This window comes from Ornithodoros turicata, chromosome 2, assembly GCF_037126465.1.
Source record: "Ornithodoros turicata isolate Travis chromosome 2, ASM3712646v1, whole genome shotgun sequence".
NCBI lineage: Eukaryota > Metazoa > Arthropoda > Arachnida > Ixodida > Argasidae > Ornithodoros > Ornithodoros turicata.
In genome coordinates, this window is record NC_088202.1 from 84666800 (window position 1) to 84685024 (window position 18225).

Sequence of the window (18225 nt, forward strand, 5' to 3'; positions counted from 1 at the left end):
GATGAACTGCATGCGAGGGGTCGCGTGGCATGCCGCTTGCATATCCTTGTTTACTTCTTTTATTTTGATTTGAATCTCGTGTCCTCTCTCCTTCGTGTAAGGTACCGAGCATACCCCCAACGTATGATTGGGGTGGTCTTGGAGCCATCGGGTCATTCTTGTTGTCATTCCGGAGACGATGTCCTTTGGTTCCCCGCCGTTCAATATATCATTGAGGCCCGCCATGAGTAGAACGAGGTTTTCTTCGTTCTCAGTTTGGGTCAGCTTCTCCATTTCGTTAAGAATGTGATCCGCTTTTGCTCCGGGCAATGCATGTACGCTTACTCGACTGTCTCTTTGGACTTCATTCAGCAATGGTTTTTTCACCCTATTTAGGTTAGAGTCCCCTAAAAGTGTTACACGTCTTTTCGGTGGGGCCCTTCCATTTGTGGGCACGCCGGGGAGTGTGCCCGTCTGGACTCGCTTTGTGGTTGTATTGACCTCGTTTCCGTTTGGGTTTTCGAGGGGGGATCCTTTAAGCCCTTCTTCTTGACCCATTTCGTCCGCCATGGTGGCTGTGGGGGATGGGACGCCATTTGCTGTCTGTTTTGACAACTGAAGCTCTCCATTTTCTTTCTCGAGTACCTGGACTCGGTTTAGTAGGGATTCGATCACTTCCATCTTCGCAGTATTCTCAGCGTTCATATCAGTGACTTTGTCTTCGAGAGCTTGAATTTCCTGTCTTGTTGGGTTTTTCTCCGATTGTGTCGTTTTCTTCAGTTCCTCGTTTTCTCTCTCCAGTATGTTTAGATTTTCTGCATGCGCTCTGCAGGCTACTGTAAGCTGTTCAACCTTTCTTGACAATGACTGGTTGGTCTCCTCAATCTTAGCAATTTTCTCATGTTGGCTATCGATTAGCTTTTTGTATATCTCGAGCTTCTTGCAGATTTTACACTCGAAGGACGGCGGTAGATCTGCGTCCTCGCAGCTCTCAAATCCTGTCTCGTCCATGTAAACCCATCGACTACACTGGTCACACTGAATCATATCCTCTAATTCGGGTTCTTTCGCAATGGTTTCGGTGAGCAAATTGGATTCACTCACCTTAGAAGCTTTCGGGGAGCGCGCCTTCTTTTGCGTCTGTCGCGTCATCGCGCTTCGCCACCGCTCTACCGCTCACAGTGGTCAGTCTGTGGTCAGGCCACAGTGGTCAGTCTGTGGAGTGTTGAAATTAAGCGAAAGAATATTTATTAAGAGACTGGTAGATAATTCACTGTATAACCACTGTATCCATCGATGAGCGTTGAAAGCATGCTCGGGCTCGCGTTGGTATGCCTCGTATATCGTTGGCTGTTGCTGCATCCTCTTTACTACTACTACGCGTACTTTGCTGATACAAGTTACTCCCTACAAGATTTGAAAGTTGGCTTCACCTAACACTTCCGTGTATTGCGGGCAAACCCACTTCAAGGAACGCCGAGCGTTGCTTAACTCTGTTTCTTCGCTGTTTAGCGTGATTTTTCCTGATTCCTTTACTATTTTTGGCAACAGCTCAAGCGTATACGAAGAGGGGAGTCAAGTTCTGTATTTTGTTTATGGTAACAGCACACGAAAGGGTCTCCTCGACGTCCACGGAAAGCACTAGCAGTACAAAAATCCAACACTGAAGTTTTCAACTTACTTATTGACACAAGCTTTCATGTAGCAGACTACATTTCTTCGGGTGTGAAAAACACAGGGCATTTTTGGTACGAAACCAAGGTATTACTTTGGTTGGCGTTGCCATTCTGCAAGGCGGCTTCACCTCATGATTGAAACGGATTTTGAGGGACAAGGGACTCTGTCATGGCCCGGTTAATCTAACTTATCACTAAACTAACCAAGTTGATGATGTCTTAGGTTAGTTTAGTGAAGTTAGGCTAGATTAATAGGACCATGGCCGATAATGAAGTTGGGAGTGCGAGGCAAGCTGCCACAGCCGCACTATTCTAACCTAATATATCACTAAACAAAGTGTATGATGTCATAGGTTAAAGATGGCTTTCCCGTAACACAAATAAATCAATCGAAGAAGTGGGCTTGACCGTGATACACGGAAGTGTTAGGTGAAGCCAACTTTCAAATGGTGACGCCTACCAAAGGAACATTTTTCACGCTAGAAATCGGACCTGCATGCAAGCGTTTACGAACCCGACGTGTTTTGTTTACTTCACCAGCAAAGCACGTGGATCAAGTCCTTGGTTTGCACTTTCGCAAACCCGGTTTACGGGTTTTATCGGGTTAAACACGAACTATTTTGATGTAAATCGGGGGGTAAAAACGGGCTTTAGCGGGTTTTACCTGAAAACTGAGGGCCCTATGTATGTTGCATTAGTAAAGGGTACCACGAACACTGCATCATGTGATTGATTCATCTCAATATTGTTAAAATCAGTATATGGGGCTCTTTTAAGTACCACTTGGAGCACGAAATATACCACAGTTCATGCTGTAAAGATGCATCATTATGAAGAGCTTCGGACTGAAATGACCAAAGTTTAAGGCATGCATGTGACAAGAAAAGAAATATATTTATTGAAATGTCAAGTGTAACGTTCAGAATGGCAAGCGGTTCACATACATAATTCCATTTCTCACTTTTCTTGTTGAGAAAAATTAACCTTCTGTAATTGTACCTTCCGCATGACAGGCACCACACCACATGCTCCCACAAATGTGTCAGTAAACACTAGCGCATTTGCTGCCACTGTTTCATGGCTGCCTGGTTATGATGGAGGCCACGCTCAGACTTATGTCCTGTGGTAAGTGGAGCTGTTTTGTCCTACATGTTGTATTTATTCTTAAAGTGCCATAATGGGCTAATGTCGTGTCTTCAGAATCCTACCGAATTTGTCACGTCCCACACTGTATTTTCCCAAAATCGAGCGTGGGGCGATATCAGAGACATGGGCTGTTGCTAGGAGAGGCTCCTGGGGCCCTATTCCGAGCCACTGTCGAGTACCACGGACAGTGTTGATAGAGGAGTATCGGTAAGGAACGATTACGACCACCGGGAGCGATGCCTGCCAGTTTTGGTATTCCCACGTCACCTTTAACGATAGTGCGCTAGGTGCGTTGACTGTCGTTTTACTTGGCTGCAGAGTTAAAATGTCACGGAACGAAATGCCAATTGTGCAGAAGCAGGAGAATATAACGTGGAATGGCGCTTGTTTTGAAAGCAGCCGACGACGCGTTGCCGACGAAGAAAAAGTCTCGCGCTTCTTGGCCAACGCACAACTACAGTCGGCGACCGATTTTTCGGACTCCAAAAATTTGGACTTTCCAATATTTAGGACAAAAGTTGTGGCTTTATCAGACATCTTATTGAGCCAATGTATTTTGACGTCTCAAAATTCGGACCGTTTTTCGCGGGTGTGGTTCGATTTTTCGTACATATTCGCCTCGTCTTGTTGTTTTGTTTTGTTGTTTTTTTTTTCCTTTCCCTTCGCCTTTGCTGACGGCGAGCCTTAGTGCGCGCAGAGGCGGAGTTTATGCACGTGCACCACTGATGAGGTTATGCTCGCGCGCCACAAGCACCCATCAACGAGCTATTGTTGGGGACAAGAAGTGAAACCACAAAATGATGTCCATGCCTTCAAGTGGTTCTGAGGTTCACGTCTTCCTCTATCCACGAAGTCGATCGTCTCGATCGACTTCGTGGATACTGACGAATGCGATGAAGACTCGAGCATGTCGGCACGAGGAGTGTTATCATGTTCATCGATAACTGCGCAGCACATGGCGCAGTACAGAACCTCCAGGCGATACGTTTAGAGTTCTTGCCTCCGAATACAACAAGTGTCCTGCAGCCCATAGACCAAGGAATCATAAAAAATCTCAAGGTTCTCTGCCGGTCCCGCCTGCTCTCGAGTGTTGTGCTGTGCTACGAAAACAAAACTACCTATAACGTTACACTTGTCGCCGCGCTTCATATTCTTGCCGAGTCGTGGGAAGCAGTGAAAGGGAGTACTATAGTGAACCGTTTTCGTCAGGCCGGATTTTGCAAGGACAGTACGCAAGTACGGAGTACGAGCACAGTTGTATAGCCACCAACGATGACGGGTCGGCGAACGGCCGGGCATTGGTAGAGGACCTTCGAAGCTCTGATATGACAATACCTGCAAATGTAACGTTTGAAACGTACGCCGAAGTGGATGAATGTGCAGAATTTTGTGCCGAAATGACTGATGGGCAAATCGTTTCACAAGTCCTCGACCTGCCAGCGGAAGGCTCCGACGATGACCACGACGATGACGTGAGTGCTATTGCTACTCCTTCAACAGCAGCAATACTTGCAGCCGTCGATACTCTCGGAAATGTCTACCGTGACAACATGACATTAGTCGAAATAGTTTTTTTGGTGCCTCTTTGAGTTTTCTTTAATAAAAATCATTTTGGGAGAGATTTGCGTCATTGACTGAAAAGTCGGACTGCTCGATAATTCGGATAGATTTTGTGGCTTTTAGAAGTCCGAAAAATCGGTCGGCGACTGTAATAGCTGTTGTTCTTTTTACCTGCACCTCCTGAACTAGTGCAAAGAGTGCACACTCTCGCATTCTTTTTGTCATGCACTCGCACTGCACCTGCCCAACCTTTTTTGGGGAAGCGCTGACCTAGTTCCGCACTAGTTCTCAATTTTCTTGCACAACGTATCCCGGTCGTGCAACGCAAGGGTGCAGAGGAGTAGACGACAAGATGGCGGAGAGCGCTTTGTTTGTGGCCGGCTGTTGTCGGATAACGGCGAGTGTATAATTCAAGATAGGGAGCATTTACTTGCGACATCGAGCAAAATTTATGTGTGCTTCTTTTTAAATACCTGTCATGCTCCTTGTTCGCACAGTTAACGCAGAAGTAAACTATACATACGTACGCTCGTCACTTGGCTCTTTCGTCCCCTCCGTCTGTGTCGCAAAACTGCTATCGTCTCCAAAAGCCAGAATGACGTCATCCGGATGAACAACATAGGTGCACATTGTGGAAAGGCTATCACTAGTACATGATTTATCACCTGTCCATCCAAAGCAGAACATTGCATGTACGGAAACAATTATTCGGGCATTATTGTGAGCATTTGCACTGTTAAAAGAGGACGTATAAGGAAGGTTAATCTCCCAGTATCTGCTTACGAATTGTGAGTACAAACAAGGCGGAAGAAAAAAGGCTACAATACAGCCATGCTAACACACACAAAAAAACATTCTGTAGCAGACGACAACGTCTGCAGTTCCTCATTCTTTTTAGGAGCTGGTTTTGCCGCATCAGTGCAACTGGTTCAGACCTGTGTCTACACCTCGCGTGTACTGCAGCACTTTTCTTTAAAAAAGAACGCACCTAATGTGTCGCCTTCCTACACACTATTAGACAGGCAAAAGGAGTGGGCAGAATGAGTCACAATATTAAATTCCAGCAAAGGAGCTGCCAGAACAAGTGGAGAAATGTAAGCTTTAGGCAGACCTTTGTGTATTGTACTGATAATCTGTACATGGATGATAGGGAAGTGTAGCCTCTGCGGTGAAGCAGTTTCACAAAGATGTCTTAGTATTTGATAAAAACGTGTTGTCGCGCAATCTAAACACCGGAGCCAACCGTGGCAGTGTTGATAGCCATGAGAAGTAACTTGCAGCCATCTTGACAGCTCCCACACCGCTTAATTACAGGATCGAGGCTGTCGTTCCCGCAAGCGACACCGTTGCTTATGGGCGACACTTTTGGAGCAGAGGGAATACTAAATTCTCGTCGCTGGCATCACGTTGCATCACATACCACGTGCGCTTGCTCCCGAATGACACGTTCGAGCTACCAACATGGATTGGAATAGGGCCCCAGAGCTCATGGTCACATCACCTACTCTTGGAGAGTCCGAAATCATGAAGCTTTGTGGGTTCTTTCAAAAATTTGTAGAAGCACATAATGTTCACTGAGGCCTTTACAATTTGCATGCTGAGTCTTTGAATGAGGTTCGCTCATAGTACAAAATAAAATATAATTTTTTTGTCCGTAGTGGTTCTTCAAGGGTGTCTGCACATCTAATTTACTGTTTTGTTACTTATCACTAGGGTTACGACTTTTCGTTTTCTTTTTTTTTTCAATACACTCCGTTAAACATTCCCCAGTATTTTTTTCAGATTTATCCGAAAAACTCGGATTTTCTTAAACAGCCCAGGGCTTTCATGGTCTGGCTGTTTCCTATTTCAGAAGTGAATGTGTAGAATGCCCCACACAAGGAGAATTCCAACTGAGCACTATAGAGAGCCGAGTACAGCTCACCACGGCAAATAGGTCAATGCGTATAGCCTCTATTGCAGGGCCAATGAGTCATTGGCAATGACCGAACACGTGGTCCCTCTGTAACATAGACAAAGGGTACAGCCTACATGTGTTCTTGCATTCTATCTGGTACTCCCCTCACCAATATAAGGTTACTCTCTTCGACTGTAAGTTCAGCACAGTTTATGACTTACGTTGCTCTCGGCACGTCAAGAAACATGATACCACGGAAACAGAAGCTTCCGGTGGACCATGCCAGGGAACACTCTGAATTCGAGGTGTCTTCAAGTGACAGAGAAAACCTAGTGATTTGTACATTCTGCCCGGTGACTGTCAACGTTAGCGGTGGAAAAGCATCCTGTAGAATTTCTGAGCACCATGATTCCAAACAACATATTCAGCTATGTTTCTTTGTTTTTTAATGCTCGCTTCTTATTTCCTCAAGAAACTCCACCAACCCATTCCGTGTGCTGCTCCATTACTTGCAAACTCCGTAAAGCCCCAAATTGTCTAGAAATTTAAAACTCTGATAAACATTCCCTGATTTTTGCAAAAAGAAAACCCCGAAAAGTCGGAACCCTACTTCTCACATTACTTACTATACTAAAAATAAATTCAAAAACTTCTATCGACTTCAAGTGTTTCCAAGATGAATAACCAAAATCTTAATTTGTACAGAAAAACAAGAAAAATCCAACAACAACTTTGTTTTTGATAACAATGAGTGGGTTGTTTCATCATCACAGACAATACTTTGCCTAACTGCTTGCAGAAATTTAGTGAGGATATGATGATGATCTTCACAGTTAGAACTGGAGACAGGGAAAATGTAAATGCATCTAATGGCAAGTAAAGTAACCGCCCAATGCTGTCTGTACACACAACAGTTCTCCCTCCAGGTGGTGGTGCAGTGCATTGTCCACAAGGGCTAGGAGGACACTCAGTACCTACTTCTTTCTTTACTTCTATGATGTCTTTTTCGCCAGCAATGGATGACTTAATGCTATTCCTTCCAGAGATAGGAACCACCTTCTTTTTAATGTTTTGTTTGCTATGGGTTCCAACTCAGCCTAATAATGGAAGAGGATTCACTAGAAGAAGGAGGAAGGATTGACAACAAAAGACGATTATGACAAATATTTTTCTCGTGTTTGTCTCTTCTGCTCGATCTCAGGTTTTTTTTTAAAGCATGAATGTTCATCGTCATCAGTTGACCTACTTTCCCTCTGTACCTTGACCCTGCCTCCCTCGCTGTGTTATCAGTTAGGATTGCTTGCTTGACACGGGAGCACAGTGCTATTTTATTTGTCTCTCTTAATTATTGTGAAAGTTGTAGTAATTGAGAAAATGAATCTTATGTGAATGGTTTATAATCTGAAATTGTACAACCCAGTGGACTTCCTGCACTATTGTCCTCTTATAATAAGCAACATGGGAAACTCTAGTTTGTTCCCTGTTCTTTATTTTCACTTCTCTGTCTTTATATCTTTCTGCAATGTTACAACACTTTATGCGACCACAAGAGTAGAACTATATCACTTTTTCCTAGCACTATATCTAGAAGTATCTAGCAATATCTAGCACTCATTCCCTACCAAGTCCTCTACATATCAAAAGGAGAGGGGACTGCCGATATCCAATACCTGGCCCTAGATCGTAGCCATGATTTTATGCACACAAATGAATTCAGCCATGTGGGTACAGCTCGTTCCATTGGTAGCTGTCGGAAACAGTAGTTTTTGTTCATTTGTTCACTCATTTTGGATGCTTATAAGAAAAATGTCATGCTTCCCAAAAAAGAATTCGCTTCTTTCTGCCACTGTCCCATAACATCTCAGTTGTATAACCTTCAAATGTGCAGGTACCGCTTGGTGGGACAAGGAGATTCGGAATGGCGTACAATACGAGTTTACCCGGACAATGCAATAACGCTCACCATTCACAATCTGCAGCCAGAGTCACAATATGAGTTCCAAGTGCTTTCGCGCAATGCTTTTGGAGATGGGCTGTATAGTGAGATAGTTCGGGCCAACACCACAAGTGAGTGCATACCCCTGATTCAATGCCATGTGAACCTGAGTGAACCTGTGATGAAATTATTTGTTCTTTTTGGGGATTGTAACTTGAAAAAAAAGTGTAATAAAGTCATCATCACAACATTTCTAGGGGACTGCTTAGATTTTACATGTTTGTTTTGAATTTTTGCAATTGCGATTCCATTATTGTGAACCATTGCTTTCTGCCCTTTCAGAGTGGACATATTTAGAGGGAGCATATCCTACTGATGCCTATGGCTCAACCTACATACCTACGGTGAACAGAACCCCAACAGGTAATTTTTTGCTTTTTGTTTTCAGCTACAATGCCAACGAATATTGTTGTGTTTATGGCCTCCTTGCTTCATAGTGTTAAGCATCTTAAGGAAGCAATGAAGGGACTTAGAGTCAAAACTTTCCGGGCTCGCTTGCACGACCATTGGGGAAGTTCTTTGGTGGCGCCCTCAGTAGCTTCTTGCAGCGACTTAACGCATGACCAGTGTTGAGGACAGCATGTTCCTCAAAGTTCATGCTAAATGTGTCCAGCTGAAGCATACATTAATGTGACACGAAATGTGCTTAAGATATTTCCCTGAAATACAGATCATCGTCGAGGCCCCCAATCATGACATGCCATCAGCACATCATCATCTTAGGTTTGAGGTTTAAGTAGGTGGGGTGCACGGGATAACCCACGTTCCTGCATGTGACTCGTGACTGCTTCTGCCTCTGTAGCATAAATATGAAACGGACCTATTGTGCTATGTAATGTGTCTATATTGTTGTGGTATTATATGGGGTGGTCGGTCAAAGCAACCATCACTGAAGGTTGGGACAAGGTACTAGCGTGACACGACCAGGAATTGCGACACAAAAACAATCCGTAAATTGGTTTAATATCACTGAGTGGTGAAAGATGTTAATGGAGATGAACCTGGGCCAAGCAGACTCTATGAGCCTTGCGGAGATACACAGAAACCAAGAAGGAAACAGCAAGACTTGAAACGGTGGAGCTCAGCGGTTTAAACGATGCCTGGAAAATATGTTGAAGTGGTCAGGAAAGGTCTGCAGCGGGTGATGTTAAAGATGTCCTTTGGTAGCAGCCTGTCCGATCCAAGATCCCTCACGTCTGCCGCAGAATGTCTTCACGAGGAGATTTCTCGTTCTCTGTCGCCTTGATGCCCATATCGATGCCGCTGACTGACATACCCGCAATGTCTCTTGGCACCAACTCATGACAATCATGCTGATGCTGATGTGTGCTCCTGCTCTGATGGCAGCAGCAAAGTTATCAGCAGGTAAATTAGAGGTGCTGCTGCAGAACTGGCAGGCTGGATGCAGCAACATCTCTTGCACAAAAGAAAGCATATCTAGCAGACATCTGATCTAAAGCAGGAAGAATCTTGAATCCTTTATGTGGCCTGTGAGTTGTTCCTTTGGGGCACTTGTGCTCCGTGCTACAGCCATATCATAGTAAAGGAGCAGGACGAAAACCCAGACAAGACAGTGCACACACACAAACAACTGCTACTGCTAGCTACTTCTGGGTTTTCTTTCTGCTGCTTTACTATGATCGATCTGTACCAACTTCTCCGCCTGTCCACACTTGTGCTCTGTGCTAGCATTGCTGCAGATATATTAACATGTTTAACGAATCTGTTGTGTCGTCCCTGCGTGTTCCTGTGTCTTGAGGTTTTCGTTTCCATCATGGTTCACCAGCTGGCCTGCATTTTTCTGTCTTCTCAATCTTAACATATGTGGCTTACAGTACACCAAACCCTTACTAGTCCTTTAATATGGAGCAAAAGGTCACAAGCTCCAGTTAGATGCTAGTGATCTGTACGTTGCTCATAGCCACAGTTGCTTCGCGTTGCTAACACAGAATAAAAAAGAGAAAAGAAAACATACCAGTGACATGTTCAGCTGTGTGAATAGTGGGTATTAATGGTAAGAATTATGCATGCAGGGAGAGAAATTATCTGCAGAGTTTTATAATGTTCAGGTATTCTGATATATGTACAGCCTAACGGTACTATTGCCTACACTGATGTGAATCTGTATCTCAAATGTATGTCTTGCCTGCAATTTATGAAAGCAAGTTTATAAGATAGTGCACAAGTGCATATATTTAAATCGACAAGGGTAAAAAATGCAAAGAAATGCAAAGAAGCATGAGGACCAAGTTTAACCTTGTTGTACAGACATGTGCAGATGTGCAAGTTGCGAAGGATGCTAAATCACTGCTACTTAAAGTGCCACTACGGACAAAAAAAAATCCATATTTTATTTCATATTATGTATCAACCTCGCTCGAACATTCATTATGCAAAATAAATAAATATAAATCTCGCCAGTGAGCATTACGTGCCTCCACAAATTTTTTAAAGAAGCTGCAAAACTCATTTGGCTTCTCAATGGGTATGGGACATCATCGAGAGTTGGCGTCTGGCTCCTGGCAACACCGTGAGCGACTCTGCTCTTCACTGAACGTTGGAGGTCTTCCAGCGGCTGTGACGAGGAGACGGAAATTGACTTTCGAGGAGAATGTTGCCAGACGCATTGGCAGATTGGACACCCCATGACATCGTACTTCTCAGAACTAGAAATGAATTTTATGATACTTCCGCTTCACATAGGGAAGCAATATTTAGAGGTGTGCGTGGTTGCGGTTGCGTATATCCATGCTACATCCTGGTGTTGTGGGCAGAAATACAACATTTTGAAATCCGTGTGGAAAACAGTGCACATCTGCAGTGGGCGCGGATATCCGCATTTCATCTGCAAATAAGCATTACCGTCTCTGTAGACGTCCTCCAGGTGGACCCATAATTGAGGGGATCCAATGAATCCAAAATGGTGTTGAAGTGTGTTGTCCTTGGCATTGCTGCGCCATTAACTGCACTTTATTGGACAATTTTGGATGACAGTATGGGACGGGTACAGTGCGGATGTGGATGCTGTCAACGCTCACCTCTAGCAATATTTTGAGAGAACACAGTGTAAGACCTCGCATCCCAATGGTATAAATTTGGAAGGATTCTGAAGGCATGAGATTTGGTTCGTAGTGGCACATTAAAGGAGCCGTGACATTTTCGTAGGCATAGCTCATTGCGTCATGCACGCATTGCAGAATGGCACTTACAGTAATGAAACTTTACTCTGGCCTTTGCATGCTGCTTTCTACTTTTTTTCATTCATAAAGTGACTGAATGGCTCAAACAGATGTGTGCCAGAGCAGAGCGTCATTACGTAATGCAGATGTTCCGACCACGGTCCCACCCCCTTCCACCGTAGGCCCCAAGCCAGCAGCTCCACGAAATGTGACGGTACGGGAGACTCCAGCGGGGGTTCTGGTCACGTGGCAACCACCCCCAAACACCTCAGTACCCATAGCCTTCTACTGTGTTGAGTACAGATCACCCGACAAGCCTTGGGCACGGAGCACCAACATCATGATGGGTAACGAATACACAAGTGAGTTACATTACCGTGTGCAACTCCAATAACTAGAAGTTTAAAAGTGAGAAGATATCTGCTTGTGTTGGTTAATTACTTTAAGCCCAAAACCTTCGGTTTCCCCTCGACCAGAATTACAACAACATTTGACCCTGACTGAATTACAATAGCGGCCTGTTCCCTTCGGTGCTTTGAACCACACTAGAAGAATATGATTTTGAGTGAAGCAAAAACTTGTAAGGCTGTGAACCTTTAAAAGCATTCTTTACAGACAAAAGCATCCCAAAATGTCTTTAGCATCCTCGACATGGTCACTTGTTGCAAGCACTTGCATTTTTCGTACCAGCAGTATGGTCTAGTGGATATAGAATCCCACCACTGCTTGTACTGTGTGAGACTTTTTCCTAGGTTTTCTAGCACACCTTCCACACACATATTGGCACATTCATCCCCTGAAGTTGACCCCTGTCTCCCATCTCTTCTTGTGGTCCCCTGTCCATCTCTGCATGTATGTTTGTAAAATGCTCATGGCAACAGTTGCTATGCTACATGCACATGATGCAATGCGCTGGCAACATGCGCTCGATGCTGACGCAGAATAAAAAATTTAGGGTTCTCTTTCGGCTGGAGAGGTCCACAAGGTTGTGGTGCACAGTTTGCGTTGGTGACTTCTAATTAATTTTAATTGATTTAAAAATAATAAATACTGGATTAATTAATAATAAATTATTTTGGAATAAACTACTCACACGAGTTAATTTAACCTTACACCTATCCGTTTTGCCGAAACGTTACATGAAATTTCTGAGGTGTCAGCCACACACATGATCAGAAAGACGTAAATTGCAGTTAAAAAGCAAGAAAAAAATCAAAATTTGGTGCCCCCCTCCTATTGGCAAGCAGAGTGCCGGAGACTCCTTTTGGGCTAAGAGTTGTTCCACACTTGAAGAGATTGATAGCCTTGAACAGGTTAGTGACACTCGTTGCTTGTTGACGTGCAGTTACAGACCTGCCCGAAGGGACAAAATTCTACATTCGGGTGTCATCATTTTCCATCACCTCTGCTTTTGAATCGAGCCCCGAGTCCTTGCTTGTTCTGGCAGGTAAGTTCCATTTCTTACAGCTTAGGAGTTTTATATGGTTAAAAAGTATACAGCTGCAAGCGCACAACTATGTATCTTGTGCTCTCTTTAGTGGTCATTACACATCTTAGTTTGGCCAACGTAGAAGGTTTGACATTTTAATTAATGGAATTGAGCATGCAACCGTTTTGGAACAATTCACAAACAGATTTGTGTGGCAGGCTGCAATTGCATGGGCAGATGTGTACGGCAGATAAACGCAGTTACATTTGAGAACTTGTTCGGTATTGTGTAAGCAGCGCGTATGCCATAGTCAGCAGCCAGCTTTTCTAGGGAGTGGCAGGTACTATGGAATATACTATGGTGTAGGGGTTGTTGTGTCATGTGGATCAGTATTTTATATGTGGAGTGTGATATGCCTTCAAATGAGAATCCTGCATTTGTTTCGCAAATGTTGTTTACATACTGTCCGTTGTGTACGTATGCTGTTTACAGGCTGTCCACTTTAAGAACTAAAGAACCCTGTGACAAGTCGTGGTGGTTGAAATCTACGTTGTTTGCAAAAACCATTGTTCGAGACACATGAATTGTGGGCCATCCTTAGGTGCTGTGTCAAATTAATGTAAGGAACAGTAGCCGGGGAAGTGTGCTGTCCTGGGATGGCTTCACAAACATTCAAAAAACAACGCTGAAGCTTTCTATGTTTCTTTCGCGGGAAGGGCCACGCTTCTTCAGGTACAAAGGAGGTGGTACAAAGGAATGGAGGAAGAAAATGGTGACCCACTTCTTCCTGTTTCCTTCTCACTCTTGTTTTAAGGTTTTAAGTAACTGTGGCATTTTTACCTTGTTGTCATTATGAGAAGAAGCTTCTAAAAAAAATCTGAAGAGGCAGGTCTGTGTCCTCTTCATCCTCCTCCTGATACTTCTTGATAGTGAGGGTGCAAGTCTTGAAACCAGAGTTCTCACAACTTTCTTTCTGCTATTATGTACCATTCTGGTAGGAAATGTATTTTGTAATGGAATAGAGGAAACCTCACATGCGCTTTCTGTTTCTGGCAACAACAAAAAAAAAAAAAAGAAAATTTATAATAAAAAATGCTGCATTGACATATCAAATTTCAGAGTTCAATTCAGAAAATTGATTCTTTTGTGATTGAAAATTGGTCAGAGTGCTGTAAGCCATGGGAAAAGTCTGCTGAAGATAAATACCATTGACCTCATAACTTTTAAACAAGCAGATTTTTAAAATAGTTTTTTATGACATTACTAGGTAAAACGACCTCTATTTTAAAGAGCATGTTTAGAGTATTGGTTATCAGTTAAATTGGAAATTCGATTTTGAATTTGTGTGGTTACTTATCTCAGGGCGATACAAAATTATTCTTTTGTGAGTCATATCACTGGAATATATACTTACTCAAGGGTCTCAGGGCCATGTGTAATTTTCGGTTTTCAACCACATTGTTTGCTCTCGATGAGACAGGCTACATTCATGAATGTTACATGAATGTGTGAATGCTGTCGTGCAGTGTGCGCACATTGAAAATAACTCTGATGATCTCATGGAAATAGCTGTAATTGTATTTGGCTTTAAACAGTTGACAGTTTAAGTGTAACATGAGCACAATATGACAGCTTGGTTAGGATCTAACAGGACCATGATGCAGCTAAGATAAAAAAGAAGACAACAAAAATACAACTGTGAAGACAGTAGCCTGTGCTTTGGAAGCGACCACAGAAGAAAGACACCATGGATGAGAGCTGAAGAAGAGCTCTGTCCTCATGATTTGGATACGACTCCGAAGTGTCATCTTTTATTGTCCTTATGCCTTAGCCGTATGCCTAGCTGCCATTAGGACTATAACATGCATATATCAAGCAAATTATCTAACTTAAATAAAAGAAGTATGCATGAACTCTGATTTTCAAGAGTAATAAAAATGTCAACTCAGGCAGTAACGTATCCAGAAAAGTATGTCAGGAGACATTACACAGAAACTTTTCGTGGAGGAAGAGGATTTCACCCTCGCTTTCCCACTTTCACATGCACTACCATAGGTACAATTTCAGAGGTGGGTTAAACCCCCCCCCCCCCCCCCTCTTTCTATCTATGCCATTGAATTTGCATAAAAAAATTGCATTGAAATGAGCTTAGAAGTTTCCATTGTATGGTGCTTCAAATGTCTGTCGTAGTTTAATTGCCTATGGGACACATGACGATGGTCACTCATTTTTGATGTGCTTCAGCTTGACGACTGTTAGGCAGGTTTCAGTGAGATTTCCAATGCTACCTGGTCATGCTAACGGCTTAGTAGCTACTGTAAAACCTTTTATTTCACGACACAAATCTTTCACGAATCAAGCCCAGAGGACATATTTACGGCTACTAATTTTCGTGAAATCTGGGTGCTAAAGTTTGTGGTTTGGTTGGTTGCCTCACATATATACCTTAATTCTTCTGTTGCTATGATACATAAAACATTACATACATTATAAAACTGGAATCTGTCCAGAAGAAGGCCGTGCGCTTTATTTAAGTATCATCCCATGTTCTCACCCAGTGCTGCACTTCTGGGGCTTTCTCTAAGTCCACTCGAGACTAGATTCCGTGCGATTTGTATGAGCACATTTCACGCTATTGTAAATCAGAACGTAAGAATACCGACTGATCATTATCTCACCTTTGCTGGTCCTTCCTCTCTAAGAAGTGCGCATGTGTTAAATATTGTTCCATTTTGCTATAGAGTTGATAGCTTTAAGTTTAGCTTTTTTCCGAGATGTGTTGACGATTGGTATGCTCTTGAAGGTTCTGCCCGCAAGCTACCTTCTAACCAGTTCTTTCAGGCACTCCTGCAATAGTCTCCATTGAGACTGCAGTATATGTAAATAAATAAACAAATTAATAAATAAGTATCATATAGTTAAGGCAGTATTGCGCACGCTTGTGCTGTGAAACCGTTTAAATGCTTACTAGCAACAAAGGGTGGAAATAAAGTTTCGGATCATACCACTGTTTTGGAAGTGTCAATTTTTGCTCAAGATTTTTGCATGCCCTCAACTTTCTTGAAAATTTGGGGGGCGCAAAAAATAAGGGATTTGCAGTATCTAGTCCCTGCTACCCCACCCCTCTTATTCATTGCTTTTCCAGAGTCATATCGTGTGGCACCGTCTAATGTTCCTGTGTACAGTATGCAAACCCTTGAGAGTGTGTGAGTGTTAGTGTGGTTTGTAGGAGCAGGTTGCTGCGTTTCAGAGCGGGGCCCCAAGTACAAACGAGACCAAGCCATCATCTCAGGTGTGGTGGGGGGAGTGCTCTTCTTCATTGTGGCCATCATCCTCTCTGTGTGTGCCGTCAAGATATGCAATAAGCGAAAAAGGAGGAAAGCAGAGAAAGGTGGGTGCTTTTATTTCTCTTTTCTATTTTTGGCATGATGCATTACATGATTTCAGTCTTGGCTAGTAACTAAGTTACAAGCTACTTGTAACTGTGACTTGTTACTTTTTGTGGTAACTAGTCACCTTTCTACAAAATTTGCTTGTGACTGCAACTACAGGTTTTCTCGTTCATGTTAATCCATTGGTCACTCAGTTTAATCCAAGCACTATCCAATTTCATCTAAGCAACAATATTCATAATGCAGTATGTCAAACTGAAATTTGCAAAAATTTGTAGTATTCTTATTATAACTATTGCTATCTGGAATATTCTGCATTTATGACTACTGTTTGTCACTATGACATTTCATGACTATTTCCGAGATACATGTCATAGCTTGACTTTGCTCGACTACAGCTGCTTCAGACAGTGTATTGCGATGATGCAGTGTATGCGACTACATAGTTGCCGCTCTTTTAACTGTAAAATGTAACTATACCTAAGTTACTTCAGTATTGCAATATTTTCCAAATGTCAGTTCCTTAACATTATTTTGTCGACAATTCAAACACCCTGCCAATTTTTCCAACCAGAAATTCCATGAATTTTGTCACCTCATACAAAGCCAGGATGGCCTTAGGCTAGCTCCCGTCACACTGTTAGGGTCCTTGGGGAATCCTCTGTTTGCAGCATGGTACAACTATGCTAGGACAGTACAACTACTAAAACCGATTTTTTTAAGAGTTACATATATTTTGCTTTTTTTCTTCTGAAATGGTAATTGTAAAGCAGCTGAGATACTTTAGAGTGGTAAACGTAGCTGTAACTATAGTTAAATTTCGAGAAGGGTAATTGTAACTGTAACTCAGGTACTATTCTTGGAGGCTAACTGTAACTGGAACTTAGTTACCTTTTTTTAGTAACTCACCCATGACTGCACAACTCTATTTATTCAAAGTTAACAGTCCGAGGTCATTCGCCGACTGTTTACCATCGGCGCATGAGTGCAAATGACACTGGTGAGGAGAATGATGTGGTGGTGTCTATTCTTCCTTTCCATCTTCCTCACATTGTGCTGTAGCATATTAGTCACAGGAAAGTCGAACAATTATATGCCAATGCTTGCAAAGGTATGATCACTATGTTTCATAGAAGAGGGGTAGCAGAATATAGGATGCCTTCTCTGTTCAGTAGAATAGCTGGCAGCAATGCAGACTGTTTACCTAACTATTGTTGCTATGTGGTACCGTGTGCAGCAACGAGAGAGAGAAAGACTCTCCTAGAGGCACCGTCCCTCCTTAGAATATCATGATTAGACCTCCACTGCCATGTGGTAGGCGACATAGAAATAAGGTACATGGTGCAGTGGCATTGGAAATAAATATGGGGATTGGGCATAATAACTGTTGAGGTTATATTGATCTTAAAAAGAAGAAAATGCTGCTGATAGGTGACATTGTACTCTCAGATTCATAGCAAATTATACCAGTAACAAGGAAAAGAAAATGGTATGCTAAAATGTGAGTACAAACACGTATGAGGTATTTTAGTGTTCAAAGCAAATATTTGAAAAAGAAAACAAGGGTATCCTCATGCTTTCTGCATGTTTTTGTTTAGTGAGTTATTTGAACAGATCGATATATGTATGCATATATGCACGTATTGTTTGTTGCAGCCTATATGATGGTCACATGTCCCGTTGCGGATGCAAGAAATGGTGGCCATTCTCATGGAGGCAGCCCAGTGTCGCTGAAGAAGTAAGTACTCTATTGCGTTCTGTGTTCATGCTATGTGTGTTTCAGCATTGTGCTTTGCATTTCAGCTCCTTATCTGTGTTTCTCTTTTTCTTTGCTTTCATTTGTTGAGATGAGATAGCACTGCATGTTTTTTACTGTGGAGCCAGTACTAGTGCTGCCCTGCATAACATTACTTTTTTCTAATGTGTCGACCTACACCTGTAGCATGACACTAGCGCTGTGAAAGTTTACGT

The 18225-nt window shown here is 42.8% G+C and overlaps 1 protein-coding gene across 3 annotated transcripts in view; it reads left to right on the top strand.

The window, feature by feature from the left end:
- Window positions 1–18225, top strand: part of LOC135385640 (protein turtle-like) — a 78398-nt gene that overhangs the window by 42303 nt on the left and 17870 nt on the right. Inside the window, exons 9-15 of one of the 3 annotated variants that reach the window (XM_064615086.1) lie at window positions 2669–2780; window positions 8147–8325; window positions 8537–8617; window positions 11580–11795; window positions 12779–12880; window positions 16092–16253; window positions 17911–17992. In XM_064615086.1, coding sequence (XP_064471156.1) covers window positions 2669–2780; window positions 8147–8325; window positions 8537–8617; window positions 11580–11795; window positions 12779–12880; window positions 16092–16253; window positions 17911–17992 — 934 coding nt within the window. The remainder of the gene's footprint in view (window positions 1–2668; window positions 2781–8146; window positions 8326–8536; window positions 8618–11579; window positions 11796–12778; window positions 12881–16091; window positions 16254–17910; window positions 17993–18225) is intronic. The other 2 variants (XM_064615088.1, XM_064615087.1) reach the window with 2 other exon arrangements.